This window comes from Oryza glaberrima, chromosome 12 (genome assembly GCF_000147395.1).
Source record: "Oryza glaberrima chromosome 12, OglaRS2, whole genome shotgun sequence".
Taxonomy (NCBI): Eukaryota; Viridiplantae; Streptophyta; class Magnoliopsida; order Poales; family Poaceae; genus Oryza; species Oryza glaberrima.
In genome coordinates this window covers 19,483,751-19,498,479 of record NC_068337.1, presented here as the reverse complement: position 1 = coordinate 19,498,479, position 14,729 = coordinate 19,483,751, and the positions used below count along the sequence as shown (strand labels likewise).

The window sequence follows — 14,729 nt, the reverse complement described above, 5'->3', positions numbered from 1 at the left end:
CAATAAGAAACACCAATTCTGAAGAACATGGTGATTTAGACATGGTATTGTATAATCAAAATGGGACTTCCATTACTAATTGGTGTTTTGGCCCAAACCACCAACGAAATGTAACTTACACTGCAGCTGTATGCTCGAAAAATTTAGGCCATTCAGGTAAAATTTAGGAGATTTCAAGCCACATACATGGTAACTGGATTCTGATTGATGATGAACATGTTTGAGCAGCACCACTAAAACTTTCGGTTTAGGTCAAAATTTCGATGATTTTGGTGGTCACTGAAAATTCACAAATTTCAGTTTTTTTGAACCTTTTTGAACAAAGTTATTTCAAATTTTGACTAAATTTGAATAAATTTGATCAAATTCACAAATAATACTTGGGAAAATCCGAAAAGTTTGGGCAAGGTAGTTATTACTAAAATTTCCGAAATTTTGGAAATTTCGAACTGAAATTTTAATCCCTACCTATAAGATTGTGACATCGCACAGATTCAGGATGGAAAAACATAACAACAACCCTTGAGATCAAACTTGGTATTTTCTTTGTTTCATATTATAAGACGTTTTGGATTTTGAATAGATTCATGCATGGATCTACGTATTATGATTCATATATGTGTCCAAATTGATATGGATATTAGTGAATCTAGGTATGGGAGAAAGAGGCTAACTTCTTATAATATGGAACGGAGAGACTACCTTGTAAGCATTATTATCTTAATAAAGGCAGGGTGGTCGAGAAGGCTTGTTTTTCTATTCCTAGTTTCTATCACTTCTACATCATAAGTTGTCAAAGACGATAGATTTGAGAACATGTGTTGTGTTGTGTTCGAGAGAGCACGAGGAGGCGTCATCTAAATTTATACAGTGTTAGTTGTACTGTTTTCTATAGGATTTGAAACCGGTGGATGGAAAATCATAATGCTCTACCTAGCTCTATGTGCTGTCCATCTGCCTTTTATTAATTAGCATTTCAAAGTTTTCTCAATGATGCATTTGCAAAATGGATTAGATTATGTGAAATTTAACTAACTTGGCAAATACAGCATTCATCCAAGCATTCATGCTTAAACAACAATACAATACCAATACACAACCTTCTTCGTCCTCTCCAAAATTGGAAAATAAATTCACTAAAAAAAAACTACTAAGCCCAAAATTACCATCTCATGACTCATTCCTTCAATCATCATGAGTTAATGACACCTCAAACAAACAAAAAAAAATTCTAAAAAACTTCCTCAAGCTTTATGAGTGAAAAACTTTCTAATACAACTACAGTATAATTATGCCGTAGTTCCATTGCATGTAACTAAACAAAAAGCGCATCTTGACGGCCAGAAAATCGAAACTTTCTCCAACAAAAATCCATCGCCAGTTTTTTTTAGCAAAAACCGAAATATCAATAAACCTAAACAGAAAACTGCATTTCTCTCAACCATGTCCAAAACGTGGGTCCCATGCATCTTCTCCAACTCGATTCCCGCCAAAAATAGCGCGCCAAACCACCGGAACACGCGCGCCGCCGCACGGCCATGGCCACCGCCGCTGCCCTATATCTCCCCTCTCTCACCACCCTCCATATAGGCAGGCAGGCACCGTCGCCGGTGGTGGCCCACCTCGTGCCTCCTCCCCCACCCCCCGGCCCTCTCCTCCCCCACCTCCAGCCATGGAAGCCGCCGCCGCCGCCGCCGTCGCCCTGCTCGCGGTGACCGTGGTCACCGCCACGGCGCTCTCCGACGCCGAGGCGTCGTACATCGCGGGGCGGCAGCTGCTGTCCCTCAAGGAGGGCGGCGGCAACGGCGAGCTCCCCGACGACTTCGAGTTCGACATCCACGTCGACGTCACCTTCGCCAACGACCGCCTCCGCCGCGCCTACGTCGGCCTGCAGGCGCTCCGGCAGGCGATCTACTCCGACCCCAAGAACTTCACCGGCGGCTGGGTCGGCGCCGATGTCTGCTCCTACTTCGGCATCACGTGCGCGGCGGCGCTCGACGACCCGGCCGTCACCGTCGTCGCCGGCGTCGACCTCAACGGCGGCGACATCGCCGGGTACCTCCCCGCCGAGCTCGGCCTCATGACCGACCTCGCGCTGTTCCACGTCAACTCCAACCGCTTCTGCGGCGTCATCCCCAAGAGCTTCTCGCGGCTGGCGCTGCTGCACGAGCTCGACGTCAGCAACAACCGCCTCGTCGGCGGGTTCCCGGAGGTGGTGCTCGACATGGCCGTGCTCAAGTACCTCGACATCAGGTTCAACGACTTCGAGGGCGAGCTGCCGCCGCAGCTGTTCGACAAGGGCCTCGACGCCATCTTCCTCAACAGCAACCGCTTCGTCGGACGCATCCCGGACAGCATCGGCGGCTCGACGGCGACGGTGGTGGTGCTCGCCAACAACCACTTCGTCGGCTGCATCCCGCGCAGCGTCGGGCGGATGAAGGGGACGCTCAACGAGCTCCTGCTCCTCAACAACCGCCTTGACGGGTGCATCCCGCCGGAGATCGGCGAGCTCGCCGACGCCGAGGTGGTGGACTTCGGCGGGAACATGCTCGTCGGCTTGCTGCCGGAGGAGCTCGCCAAGATGGGCAAGCTCGAGCAGCTCGACGTGTCGAGGAACCTGCTCGCCGGCGCCGTGCCGGAGCCCGTCTGCAAGCTCCCGTCGCTCGCCAACTTCAGCTTCGCGTACAACTACTTCAGCGTGGAGCCGCCGGCGTGCGTCCCGGCGGAGACCGCCATGGTCGAGCTCGACGACAAGGGCAACTGCCTCGGCGGCGGGCGACCGGAGCAGAAGACGTCGCTCGAGTGCGCGCCCCTGCTCAAGCGCCCCATCGACTGCCGGACGAACACCTGCTCGGCGCTGCCGTCGTCGTCGAAGCCGGCTCCGAAGAAGATTACACCCACGCCGCCCACTCTGGCGCCTCCGCCGTTGATCAGCCCAAAGGAGGAGACACCGTCACCATCACCATACATAGAGCCTCCTAAGAGCTCACCTCCACCGGTCAAATTCCCGCCGCCACCGGTACCAGTGAGCTATCCTCCTCCACCAGTGAAATCCCCACCACCACCGGCACCAGTGAGCTCTCCACCGCCAGCACCGGTGAGCTCCCCTCCCCCACCGTTAAAATCCCCACCACCGCCTGCACCGGTGAGCTCTTCACCCCCACCAGTCAAATCCCCTCCACCGCCAGCACCCGTGAGCTCTCCACCGCCACCGGTAAAATCCCCTCCACCCCCCGCACCAATCCACTCTCCACCGCCACCAGTAAAATCCCCTCCACCCCCCGCACCAGTCTACTCACCTCCTCCACCAGTAAGATCCCCTCCACCCCCAGCACCTGTGAGCTCTCCACCGCCACCGGTAAAATCCCCTCCACCACCTGCACCAGTCCACTCTCCACCGCCACCGGTAAAACCTCCCCCACCCCCAGCACCATTCCACTCTCCACCTCCACCAGTAAAACCTCCTCCAACCCCAGCACCAGTCCACTCTCCTCCTCCACCATTAAAATCCCCACCACCGCTCGCACCGGTGAGCTCTCCACCCCCACTGATAAAATCCCCACCACCACCCGCGCCGGTGAGCTCTCCACCGCCACCAGTAAAATTCCCACCGCCCCCGGCACCAGTGAGCTCTCCACCACCACCAGTAAAATCTCCTCCACCTCCTGCGCCGGTCAGTTCTCCACCTCCACCTATGGAATCCCCACCACCACCTGCACCAGTAAGCTCACCGCCTCCTCCTGTAAAGTCTCCTCCCCCACCGGCACCTGTAAGTTCTCCACCTCCACCAGTACATTCACCCCCACCTCCTTCTCCAATGATCTCACCGCCTCCACCAGTACATTCCCCACCACCACCCGTCTTATCCCCACCGCCACCAGTCGTCCCATCGCCTCTGCCACCGGCACCATCGTTGCCTCCTCCAGCCCCTGAGGAGCTAATCATTCTACCGCCGATCTTAAGTCACTCCTATGCATCACCGCCGCCGCCCCAATTTGAAGGATATTAAGTTATCGTGACAACGCCGGCGGCACATCCATGACAACGACAAGGTGCAGCAGCAGTGATCATCAGCAATGCCTTCCTCTTTTTTCTCACAATCTCACGTACTCCCATGAAAGAAAGAGTACAAAATGCATTTACAAGTATAAATGCATGTATATATGTGTACCCTGGAGAAGAGGAGTGTGTGCAATGTGTACAAAGAGGAAATGTGGTTAACACGATGTAATTGTAACATCATTCCAAAATTCTGCTGAAGACATGAAAGCGGCATTTTTGGGTCATTTTTACCGATCGATAGAATTCGAACCATTTTTTATTCCCTGATAAACCAATTAGTTTGGGCCCAAAAGGCCCATAAGAGAGGGAAGCACTATTGTAGCAGGTAGCTACATGTGGAAGGCAAGGACCGCACACCTCCTCATCTCCCCGCGCAAGCGTGCCTCCCTGCCGCTAAGACTTATATTTAATTAGCTCCATAATTTTTTAGTTGAAAGTTTTAAATTAGGAGTTGAAAGTTACAATAGTTAAATTGAAGGTTTCAAACCTGAGTTCAAAGTTTCAAAAAAAAATGCTAGAATCTTTTGAAATTTTGAGTTTAAACTTTTCAATTTTGATATAAGAGTTTGAAAATTTAAGTTGAAAGTTTTAAATTTTTAGTTTAAAGTTTCAAACTTTCAGTTGAAAGTTTTAAAATTGAAGTTAAAAGTTTTGAAAGTTGATTTGAATGTTTCAAATATTTAGGGGAGTTTTAGTTATGACTAAGTTCAAAGTTTTAAATTTTGAGTTGAATGTTTCAAACTATAAGTTGAACTTATAAAATTTGGAGTTGAAAGTTTACACAAATTTTGGGCCTATAAGTTTGCACAAATTTTTAGAACAATAAATTGATAAAAAAAAACTCTATCAGTTTGGGCTTATAAGACCCATACAGACCATAGACCTTCGCCAAATAGCTTTTCCATAAGAAGATGAAAAATTAATTCATTATTTTACAAGACAAAAGAGTTGCTGCCACAAGTTTAAGTCTAAACGGGCTATCCAAATGAACTGGAACAAAATACAAAATTGTTAGAATCACAATCGTGGCAAAATTTGGTGAGGGATGCAAAATCGGTCACAAACGAATGACACATCGTTCGCTTTCAGATCGGTGAGGATGCGAGCTTGGAGACAAGCTTAACGAAACATGAACGCGTGAGTATGCTGCTTGGCAGCACTCCGGGTCGGCTAGCAAGTGCAAAACCAACCGAGAATATTGTCGGTGCCAGCTCCATATCATCACACAGTAGAGCCCTTTTTATTTGAAGGAAAAAAGTAGAAATTTTAGAGGATATTGTTCATAAAGGATTTTTTTTCTAATGAATCGAAGAAATTGACACTATTGAATCCTATAAAATTCCTTACCTTACTCTATGTAAGTTCTGAAAGAAATTGTTAACACTAAAATTTGGTACCTGTTTTTATTCGGTTAAGTAAAAAAATCAATCGATAGATGAAAATTTGTACAGATAAGGTCAAATTCAAGGAGTGATCATGAAGACTACAGTAAGACAGTTTCATATTTTCCTAATATATATCTGAAATATGTAGGATTAGCTGTATTCTATTTGTTGTTATGAAATTGTATCTCATGTACAAACCCGAGCGTATAGATATGTACATGTTGGGTCTTTATAATGAATCTTGATAGATCAATACGATCATATTTCAGCACATTGCGACCCTAGTCGTAGTTTCGACTGGTTCTTGCCCTTGAGCAGGGTTGCATCGATTAAGTTCGATCTCTGACAAAGGGGTAAGTCCTATCACCCGGCAATTGTATTGTCTTAGTTAGAACTTTCTCGATTTTCGCTCGATATTCTAACTAGTCTTTATGGTCATCGGTTTACCTTGATATATCGGCTTTGGCTAAGGCTACATCACTTCGATCTCTTGGTCTGATCTCGTATATCCATCAATCTTATACTGCCTCGTTTATGTCTAATCTATTAGATTGATGCTAATAAGTTTAATTCTACTAAGCCGATAGGTTTTACGCAACGTTCATCGGAGTTCTAACCAATGAGTTATCATTATTCTAAGCTTCAGTTATCAGATGTATCGGTCGGTTAGTCGATATATATTTTAATCTACCTATGTCGGGCCTCCAGCTGATGTGTGGACCCCCGATTTTGGAAATCAGAAATCATCTGTGTTTATCCGTACCAATCCCTAGATCAGTAGTTGGTACACACATACATAGTTGAATCACAACATATCACGAATGAATTCAGGCTAAAAGAGTTAAATACTTACATTAGGGCCAGGTGGGCCAACAACTATCAGAGAACAACAGCGGAAGACAAAATAATATGAGGGCCCGGTTAACATGCCACAGGCAGTCCACTAGGGAACGAGACCTAGAACAAGACCGCACTCCGATCATCTTGTTGGATACGCAAGCGTACCGACAAGGGCTTCTCTTCAACACTCTCCTAAAAGATATATAAATAGCAAGGGTGAGTACCAACCGTATTCAGCAAGCCACCACAGCAACAATGCATATGATAGGGGTATTCAAAGGATGGCTATCGTTCTTTTGCACAAAGCAAGTTTTGTAATTCTTTTCACAAGCCTAAGACCTAGCATAGACTGATCAAATTTTAGTACCAGTATTCACATTAAACAGCGACGGTTCTGTCCACCATCCATTGTGATCCCAAGGATAGCTTCCCGCCATTGAGTCGTCATGGTTTTCTGAGGACGTCCACCTTCCCTCCTCTCAGGAAGTGGCTCCATCAGCATAAAAATCATCATGCAATAACCCATCCCACACAAGTTAAAAATTTAGAGTCTAGCCAAGTGTAATACACGTCCTGGTGCTCAATAACCGCGAGCACGGCTATTCGAATAGATTTGGTTTACTCACACTGCAGTGGATGTACACTTTACCCGCACTCCGTGACTGCCCAACACATGAGACGTGTCACGGCAAAGCTTTTCGATAACCTCGCATTGGCAGTACCCGCTCCATGAACTTTACATCCTCATGCACTCTAGGCGTACACGGTTTCTAGCAGTGAGAGGAGTTCTGGCGCACCCGGGAAGGAAAGACTCACACATGCATTAAGTTATAATTATGTTTAAATTCTCTCATGGCAGTCCTACCGATGGCAACACCACTGTAGACACCCGCCTCGCGGTCCTACCAATGGCTGCCCCACCGTAGAACCCCTGCCTCACACATCAAGAAACCACTATGCATGGATACTGCCTCCGCTCAGCTATCTACTCCGCTAGGTCTATACCCATACGAGAAGTGCGGTTGTACGGGGGTCATTTCATGCTTAACTTCATGGCTCGGTCCTTAATTGACCGGGGATGGCACTAGCCTTTTCCGGACACCACCCAAATCCTCCGTCCGCCCCAGTCGAAAACAGTTGTTTAATTTTATTTCTCCTTTCACAAATTATGTCATCAACATCATGGCAATGTGGCGCTCATGTCTCCACATGCCGCATCTCAATTACCTTCCCAAAGGTAATTGCCCAAGCATATAGCATTTGATAAATATGAGTATGCATGATTCTAGAATAGCATTTCTAAGCATTTGTCATAGTTGACTAGGGACTCATACGTAATCATGGTTACAAGGGAATAAGGGTAAACAATAATCAAGGTATGGCATATTCACAAATAGGATGTTCATCATTGCATGCAATTTTATTTATAAACAAAATAATTTCGCAATTGGGATCAATATGTTCAAGGAATAGTGATGACTTGCCTGCTTAGGATAGTCCTTATTCTCGATATAATCTTGATCAACCTTCACCTCCTGGAAGTTGCAGACGTTGCCTCACGACTAACCGATACACAAAGTCTATAATACGCGAGAAAAACCAATATTCAAACAACAATCAAATATGCACAACAAAATGTACTTGTTAGGGTCGTACCTAGGGTTGCTCATACTATTATTGCTTGCTAGGTGATTCCAATCATGCTAAGGGCTAAAGTTTCTTAATCTTTCTGTTGTCATGGTGGTTTATTGGGAGCTAGCCATCGTAGTATAAATGAGATACACATCTGGCTAATATGGGGTTTAGTCTAGCTAATGGCTATGGAAGGATTATGGCTATGTATGCATCTATCTAATTAGGACGGTTATATACTATAGGTTCTGTTGTCGGATGGATTTAGGATCAATCAAATAATTATAGTGAATCATTTGTATTATTATTTTATTGATGAAGGCTTTACTTTAATTATGAAGATATTTTACTTGTCACAATAAATTATGAAAGGTTAGTAATTATCCATGCTCTATATGTCACACTTGTGAGGCTAATAATATTTAGTTACAGATTATCCCATCACTTAATTTTACAATCAATAATCCTAATTTACAATTGAACTTAGATTATATTAGGTCAAGGTCTATAATTAGTATTTATCCACCATACATGTTCATCATATATTCTCTTAAATTTTAATACATGCAATCTAGCAATTTAATACTACACCGTATAGCTATAATGGGTTGTACAGTATATGCACAATATCTTAATATTGAATTATTTACTGAATAGTTGCTATTTACTATAGGCTATATAGTACATGTGATTTTAAGTGGATTTATGAGTGAATTACCGTCTATACAACTTAAGGGTCGATTTCCAACCTAAACATATACTACTGTATAGGGAATGCTGTTAATTAATTTCGTGCAGGTGATTTTAGTCACACTAGCTCTGTTATTATCTCTCATAAACAAGTTAAAGACTCATCTACGTGTGTTCAACTTTTAGTCACAAAGTACAAGGCTAAACATTATTTATACAATTTGGACGTCAGGAGTATAATTATATATCGACATATATTAATAAATGGCACTAGTATTTCCTATGCTTTAATTAATTTGAAACAATGCTCCTAATTAGTTTACATAGGTTTTACAGTGAAAAAGCGTGTTAAAGACAATTATTTGACATCTACTTTATAGTACCATATCAATTTTATCTATTAGCACATTTTTAACTATTATGCATTATCTTAGTATTAATTATTTAATAAATGTATTTTATCAAATAGTGAATTATATACCATTGGAAAGCTTATGAATTTAGATAAATTTAGGTTCAAGTTTCACTCAAATCCGAGTTAAAATGAGAGAGTTATGCTAGTTTAAATATTCAAATTTGAATTAATCCGAGAAATTGCAAAAAGGTACTGTTCATAAATGATTTATTTTTAATCCGAAATCTATTCTTAACACTAACAGCTGCTGACACGTGGGGTCAAACCTTTACTTTATTTTCCACCGAATTAATTTTCTAAAGGGAAATAGGATGAGCTAATGACAAGTGGGGCCCACATGTCATATCCTCCCTTCTCTATTCCTCTTTCTCTCTCTCCTCTGTTTCCTCTCTTCTCTCCCTCCCGGCTTCTTCTCCCTCCTCTCTCTCTCTCGGCTCTCTGGCGACGGCGACCGAGCAAGGGGAGGAGGCGGCGGCTTACCGATGACGGCGGCGCCGACGGCGCAGCGACACGATGGCGGCGGTGCGGCGGCGCGAGGGCGACGCGACGACGGCGCACGGCGCGGCGGCACGAAGGCGGCGGCGCGGCGCCGGTGGAGGGGAAGGGGGAAAAAGGAGGGGAAGGAGAGGGGGTGGTGTGGGATGGAAGGGCGACTGGGGAGGGGGTTTATAGGGCGCGGGGGAGGGGCGGCCGGCTCCATGGCGATGCGACGGCGCGCAGCGCGTGGGGCGCGAGGCGGCGGGCGCGCGGCGCGAGGCGTGACGGCGACGGGCGCGCGGTGATGGGACGTCGACGGCGATGGATGGCGACAGCGGTGGCGCGCGGCTCGGGGCGGGACGCGCTGTCACGCCCGGAATTTCTATCCAAAATTCCAAACGCTTACATGTGCGCAAACCCTCGTCCAGGAATCAGCCGAGGCACACAATAACAAATTGATAATAGAGTACAATTATTACTCTAATTAATAAGCGAATAAAATGTCATTACAGAGGTAGATAGTTCCTCTCAATCAATAAAGATCTAAGCAGCGGAAAATAAGATAAACGGTGCAGACGATTCCACTCCACAGGCAGCTTGACCAGGGCTACACCTAATCCTCCACACCATCAGCATCACTGTAGAACTCCTCCTCTGATGAATGATTGCAAGGTGAGTATATGACATACTCAGCAAGCCACGCAGCAAATATGCAAGTGCACAAGATAACAAAGGATGGCATAATAGGGTTTCATTTGCATAAACAGCATTTAATAAACATTTCAGAATTTAGTAAAACAGTTGAGTAATAATTAAACCATATTAATCCAACGCTATACAACATACCCTGTTGCATAGGCCCAACCATTCTGAACAACCAATCCCGGCTGCACAGTTCTATCTCCAAACCAGGAATATTCCATTCCAAACCAGGAGCTAATCAAATTATTACCAGTCATAGTATCTTTTATTATGATGAGAGGTATGAGACTAATCACGAAAGACATTGTTAAACCCGCCCATAACCGCGGGCACGGCTATTCGAATAGCTTTACTCTGGCCAGAGGTGTACCACTGTACCCACAAGACACAGCCCCACGACATGTCACCATGCGCCTTGATACCACCACGGTACCTCAGAAAGGAGCTGTGACAGTACCCCTCGCACAACACAATCCACCACAGCGCACCGTTCCTGGATCATAATCACCCCCTTATAAACAAGGCATGGACTCCCCAGCGACCCCCGTGGGCTTATCTCCGCCACTTCTCAGTCTGGTGCCCCGCAATGAACCATGCTATACAAAAGGTAAAGCCGTTGCCCACGCTGGCTTGTGGTTGGCACGGTTAATGTTTCACAACCGAAACTCGTGAACCGGTCCTTAATTGTCGTGAGCACGACCATCAAAACCATGTGCTCACAACCCACCATTAACAGGTTTTAGTAGGCAAATTAATTAATTAACCAATCATGATTAACCATCATGAGTTATCATTAAGCCATCATTGAATAATAGGGAGTCATAAGTTATCCCAATAGTGTGCTAATGTTTCTAAGCATGGCTAAGCAATCACATCTAATATCTAGCTGAACCAATATATAAAGCTCAACTAGTCAATTTATAAGAACCCAAGGTATCAAGGAATAAAGTAATCAAGAACAAAAGGGCTATAACAAACAATAGGTTAATTCCACCCAATGACATTCGAAAATAAATGCAATAGTTGAATAGAAACAATAGCTTTAAATGGGATCAACATGCTCAAAGGGGTTGTTTGGGATCTGTGTGACTTGCCTTGCTGGCCTTGGAACTCTTCAAATTCTTCTCCTGCGAAAACGGACTCTCCGGAAACGTCGGAATCTAAACAGAAAAGAGCAAAACACCAAAACAACACATAAACAAGTATGAACAGTACATGTGGATATTTTTAACATGTAGATCTCAATTTTAGAAAAATTTAGAGACTTGAACCAACTAAATCCGAGCTAAGATGAATTAGTTATGAATTTTTAAAGATTAAAACGGATTAAAACACTTATATGGATTTTAATTGAATTATGACGCAATAATGAATTATTTTTGAAAAGGAAAAGAGGATTTATTGCGTCAGCGGCTAGGGCTTGCGGTGGACCGGGTGCACGGCGACGGTTCACGAGAACGGACGGCCGAGATCGATTCATTCAAAACGAACGGCCGAGATCGACCGGTCCACGGCCGGACCACAGCGGACGGCATCGGTGACGTCGGCGATGACGTCACCACCGGCGGCGACCGAACCGCGCGAGCTCGCCGGCGAACGACAGCGTGGCGGCGCGAACGGAGAGCACCTACGGGTAGCGGTCGGCACGGCGAACTCACCGGCAACCAAAGCGACGGCAGACGATGACCGGATGACGTCGGCGACGAGGAAGAAGCGGCGGCAACCTTCGGCTTGACGACGGCGACGATGTCCCGGCGGTCGACAGCGACGGCGGAGGGGTGGACGAGGACGGCGACGCGACGGCGACCACGACGGCGGCCTTCCCGAGCGACGGCGACGACTGGAGCGACGGCGGCGCACGGCTGGAGCGGCGGCGACGACGGCGGCGCGAGGACTCACGGCGCTAGGGCTCTACGGACGACGAGAGGCGAAGGCGAGGGTGGCGACGGGTAGCGGAGACACCGGGGATCCTTTTATAGGGGCAAGAACACGGCGGCGAAGGCCCACGGCGGCCGGCGACGAGAAGGAAAGTCTAGGGTTCGGAGGAGAGAGACCGATCCGATTCGAGATCGAATCCTCCGCTTTCCAAACGATTTTAGCCGAAGTTCCAAAAGGGAAAAGGTAGAGGAGATCGAGAAGATCATTTCCCCTCTATTGATTTCACCGGAAACGGAAAGGATCGGCCGGATTTGGAAAGAGACGGCGGCGGCGCGGCGCTAGGGTTTCGGGCGGCGGCGGCGCGAGGAAGACGACGAGTCTGACAGGCGGGCCCCACCTGTCAGCGGGCGAACGCGCGCGCGAGCGACGGCTGCGGCTGCGGACTGGGCCGACTTGGGCCGAGGAGGAGAGAGAGAAGGTTTTGGGCCGACTTTCGGCCCAAAGCCAAAAGAGACTTTTAAAAACCTTTTTCCATTTAAATTATTCATGAAATGCAATTCCATTTATTAAAAATACTTCCTTAGCTCAAATAAATCCCAGAAAAATCTAGAAATTATAGAATTAAGCAAAGTATTTAATAAAATTTTATCTAGCCCCATTTTATATTGGAATTTATTATTTAAAATTAGATCTTCTCTTCTAGGCTTTTAAAATCAATTCTAATAATTCCAATTAAACAACAATTTATATATTTGAAATTTTTAGGGTGTGACACGCGCCGGGCGGCGCAGCGACACGGGATGGGCGCGCAGCGCGGGGAGGGGCTCGAGGCGTCGGCGGCACGCGCGGCGCGGCAGTGGGATGGCGACGGCGACGGCGCAGCAGCGGCGATGGGACGGCGCGCGGCGACGGGACGGCGCGGCGCGGCGCGGGGCTCGGCGCGCGGCGACGGGACGGCGCGGCGCGGCGCGGGGCTCGGCGCGCGGCGATGGGACGGGCGCGCAGCGGGGCAGGGCGCGGGGCGCAAGGCGACGCGACGACGCGCGGCGCGGCAGCGGCGATGGCGACGGCGCGCGGTGGCAGGCGGCGATGGCGACGGGCGGCGGCAGCACGGGGCGCACAGCTGGCTAGGGTGCCGTGGTGGGAGAGGAGGGGGGAGGGCTAGGGGACCACATCGAACACCTATGCCGTAATGAACAGTGACTTTTCCTATTTATCCCGATTTTAGCCCATTTTCTATACTATTTTAATCCTATAAACTCTAATTTTACTTAGTTAAATGTTAACTAAATTTAGGCACTAAATCCTCATGAAAATTTATCCAAAATTATTACCACCCATATTTATTTATTTATCACACAAACGAGTTCTTTTTAGATTAATTTAGATTATTGGCCCTAAAGTGAACTTATATATTTTTGAAGACTTTGGGGTAATATTGAATTTAATATAACGACTTGTCATGATTAATATATTAGCAGATTGGTCGAGTTTAGTTGTATAGCAATATATTTTACACGGATAGGTTCAATCTATTTATTCTATAAATAGTAAATTGAGACTCGGCACAATATTAATCTAATTGTTTAATTCAAACCTCACATAATTTTATAAAGCTTAATTTAATTATATGACCATTATTTCATGTGAATTGGTTTACCTTTATATAGACCATTATAGTTTAGTAATATCCCATTAATTACTCCTAGTGAAACTATGTTATAGATATAGTTCCATTATAAATGGTCATCATTTCATGTGTATTTAGATTTCATGGCACGCAACACATGGTTCACGTATTTAGTATTTAATCCATAATTTAAATTAGTAATTAATCTTCCGTTTGTCTGGCTTTGTTTTCTTGTGCGTAATTATTTGTAGGGTTAACAATATTATATTCTCGTAAATTTATCTATTACTTAAATTTTAGATCCTTACTTTACTTTCTTTGTGATCATTTACGGTTTGGCAAGCAATAGCAATCATAACAACCAGCATGATGCAAAAGTTTTAAAATGTTCGAAATTTTAGTGATTTTTATTTTCTTGAATTTTCAGGATGTTACATGATGTATGATTTAACCATCGGATCTGTATCTATCACATTATATCAGTATTAGCCGATCGGTTCATTGGTTCAATTTTTCCTACCATCCTTGTTAATTACAGGATCAAACTAGCTGACACGTCTAAACCTTATCGAAATTTAGGACCGAGTTAAGCAAACCTATCAGGCATTTATGTGTGTTGATTTAGATTTTGCGTCAACGGAAATTTAACATGAGTTCGAGTCTTACGGAAAGTTTCTTTTGTGTCTTATCTCTCTTTAAATCCTTATGTTTTTCCTCCTGTTCGATTAAAAGGTTGTTCTTTTAATTTTTTTTCTTATATTTTATAATTCTCTATTTTATACTTACATTTGTATCAATATCCTAGATTTTCTATATTCCTCTATTTTCTTAATTCTGCATTTTTAATGGAGCCATAAACCTTGAATCGAAAATTTGATTCGTATTGAGGATTTAGCAATTTCATCGAGATCGGCTGACCGAATGAACACGGCTAGCTCCGTACGTCCATGCAGCAAATTAAAGTCTGGAGCCACTAACATCGTCTGATGGTTTAACACTAATTTTAGTGTAAAAAATA

At 45.3% G+C, this 14,729-nt stretch overlaps 1 protein-coding gene across 1 annotated transcript; it reads left to right on the top strand.

The window, feature by feature from the left end:
* Nucleotides 1-1,627: 1,627 nt before the first annotated feature.
* LOC127756850 (pollen-specific leucine-rich repeat extensin-like protein 3) lies at nucleotides 1,628-4,296 on the top strand. The gene has a single exon (XM_052282238.1). The coding sequence runs from the start codon at nucleotides 1,673-1,675 to the stop codon at nucleotides 4,007-4,009; it is 2,337 nt and encodes a 778-aa protein (XP_052138198.1). The 5' UTR covers nucleotides 1,628-1,672; the 3' UTR covers nucleotides 4,010-4,296.
* Nucleotides 4,297-14,729: the final 10,433 nt, after the last annotated feature.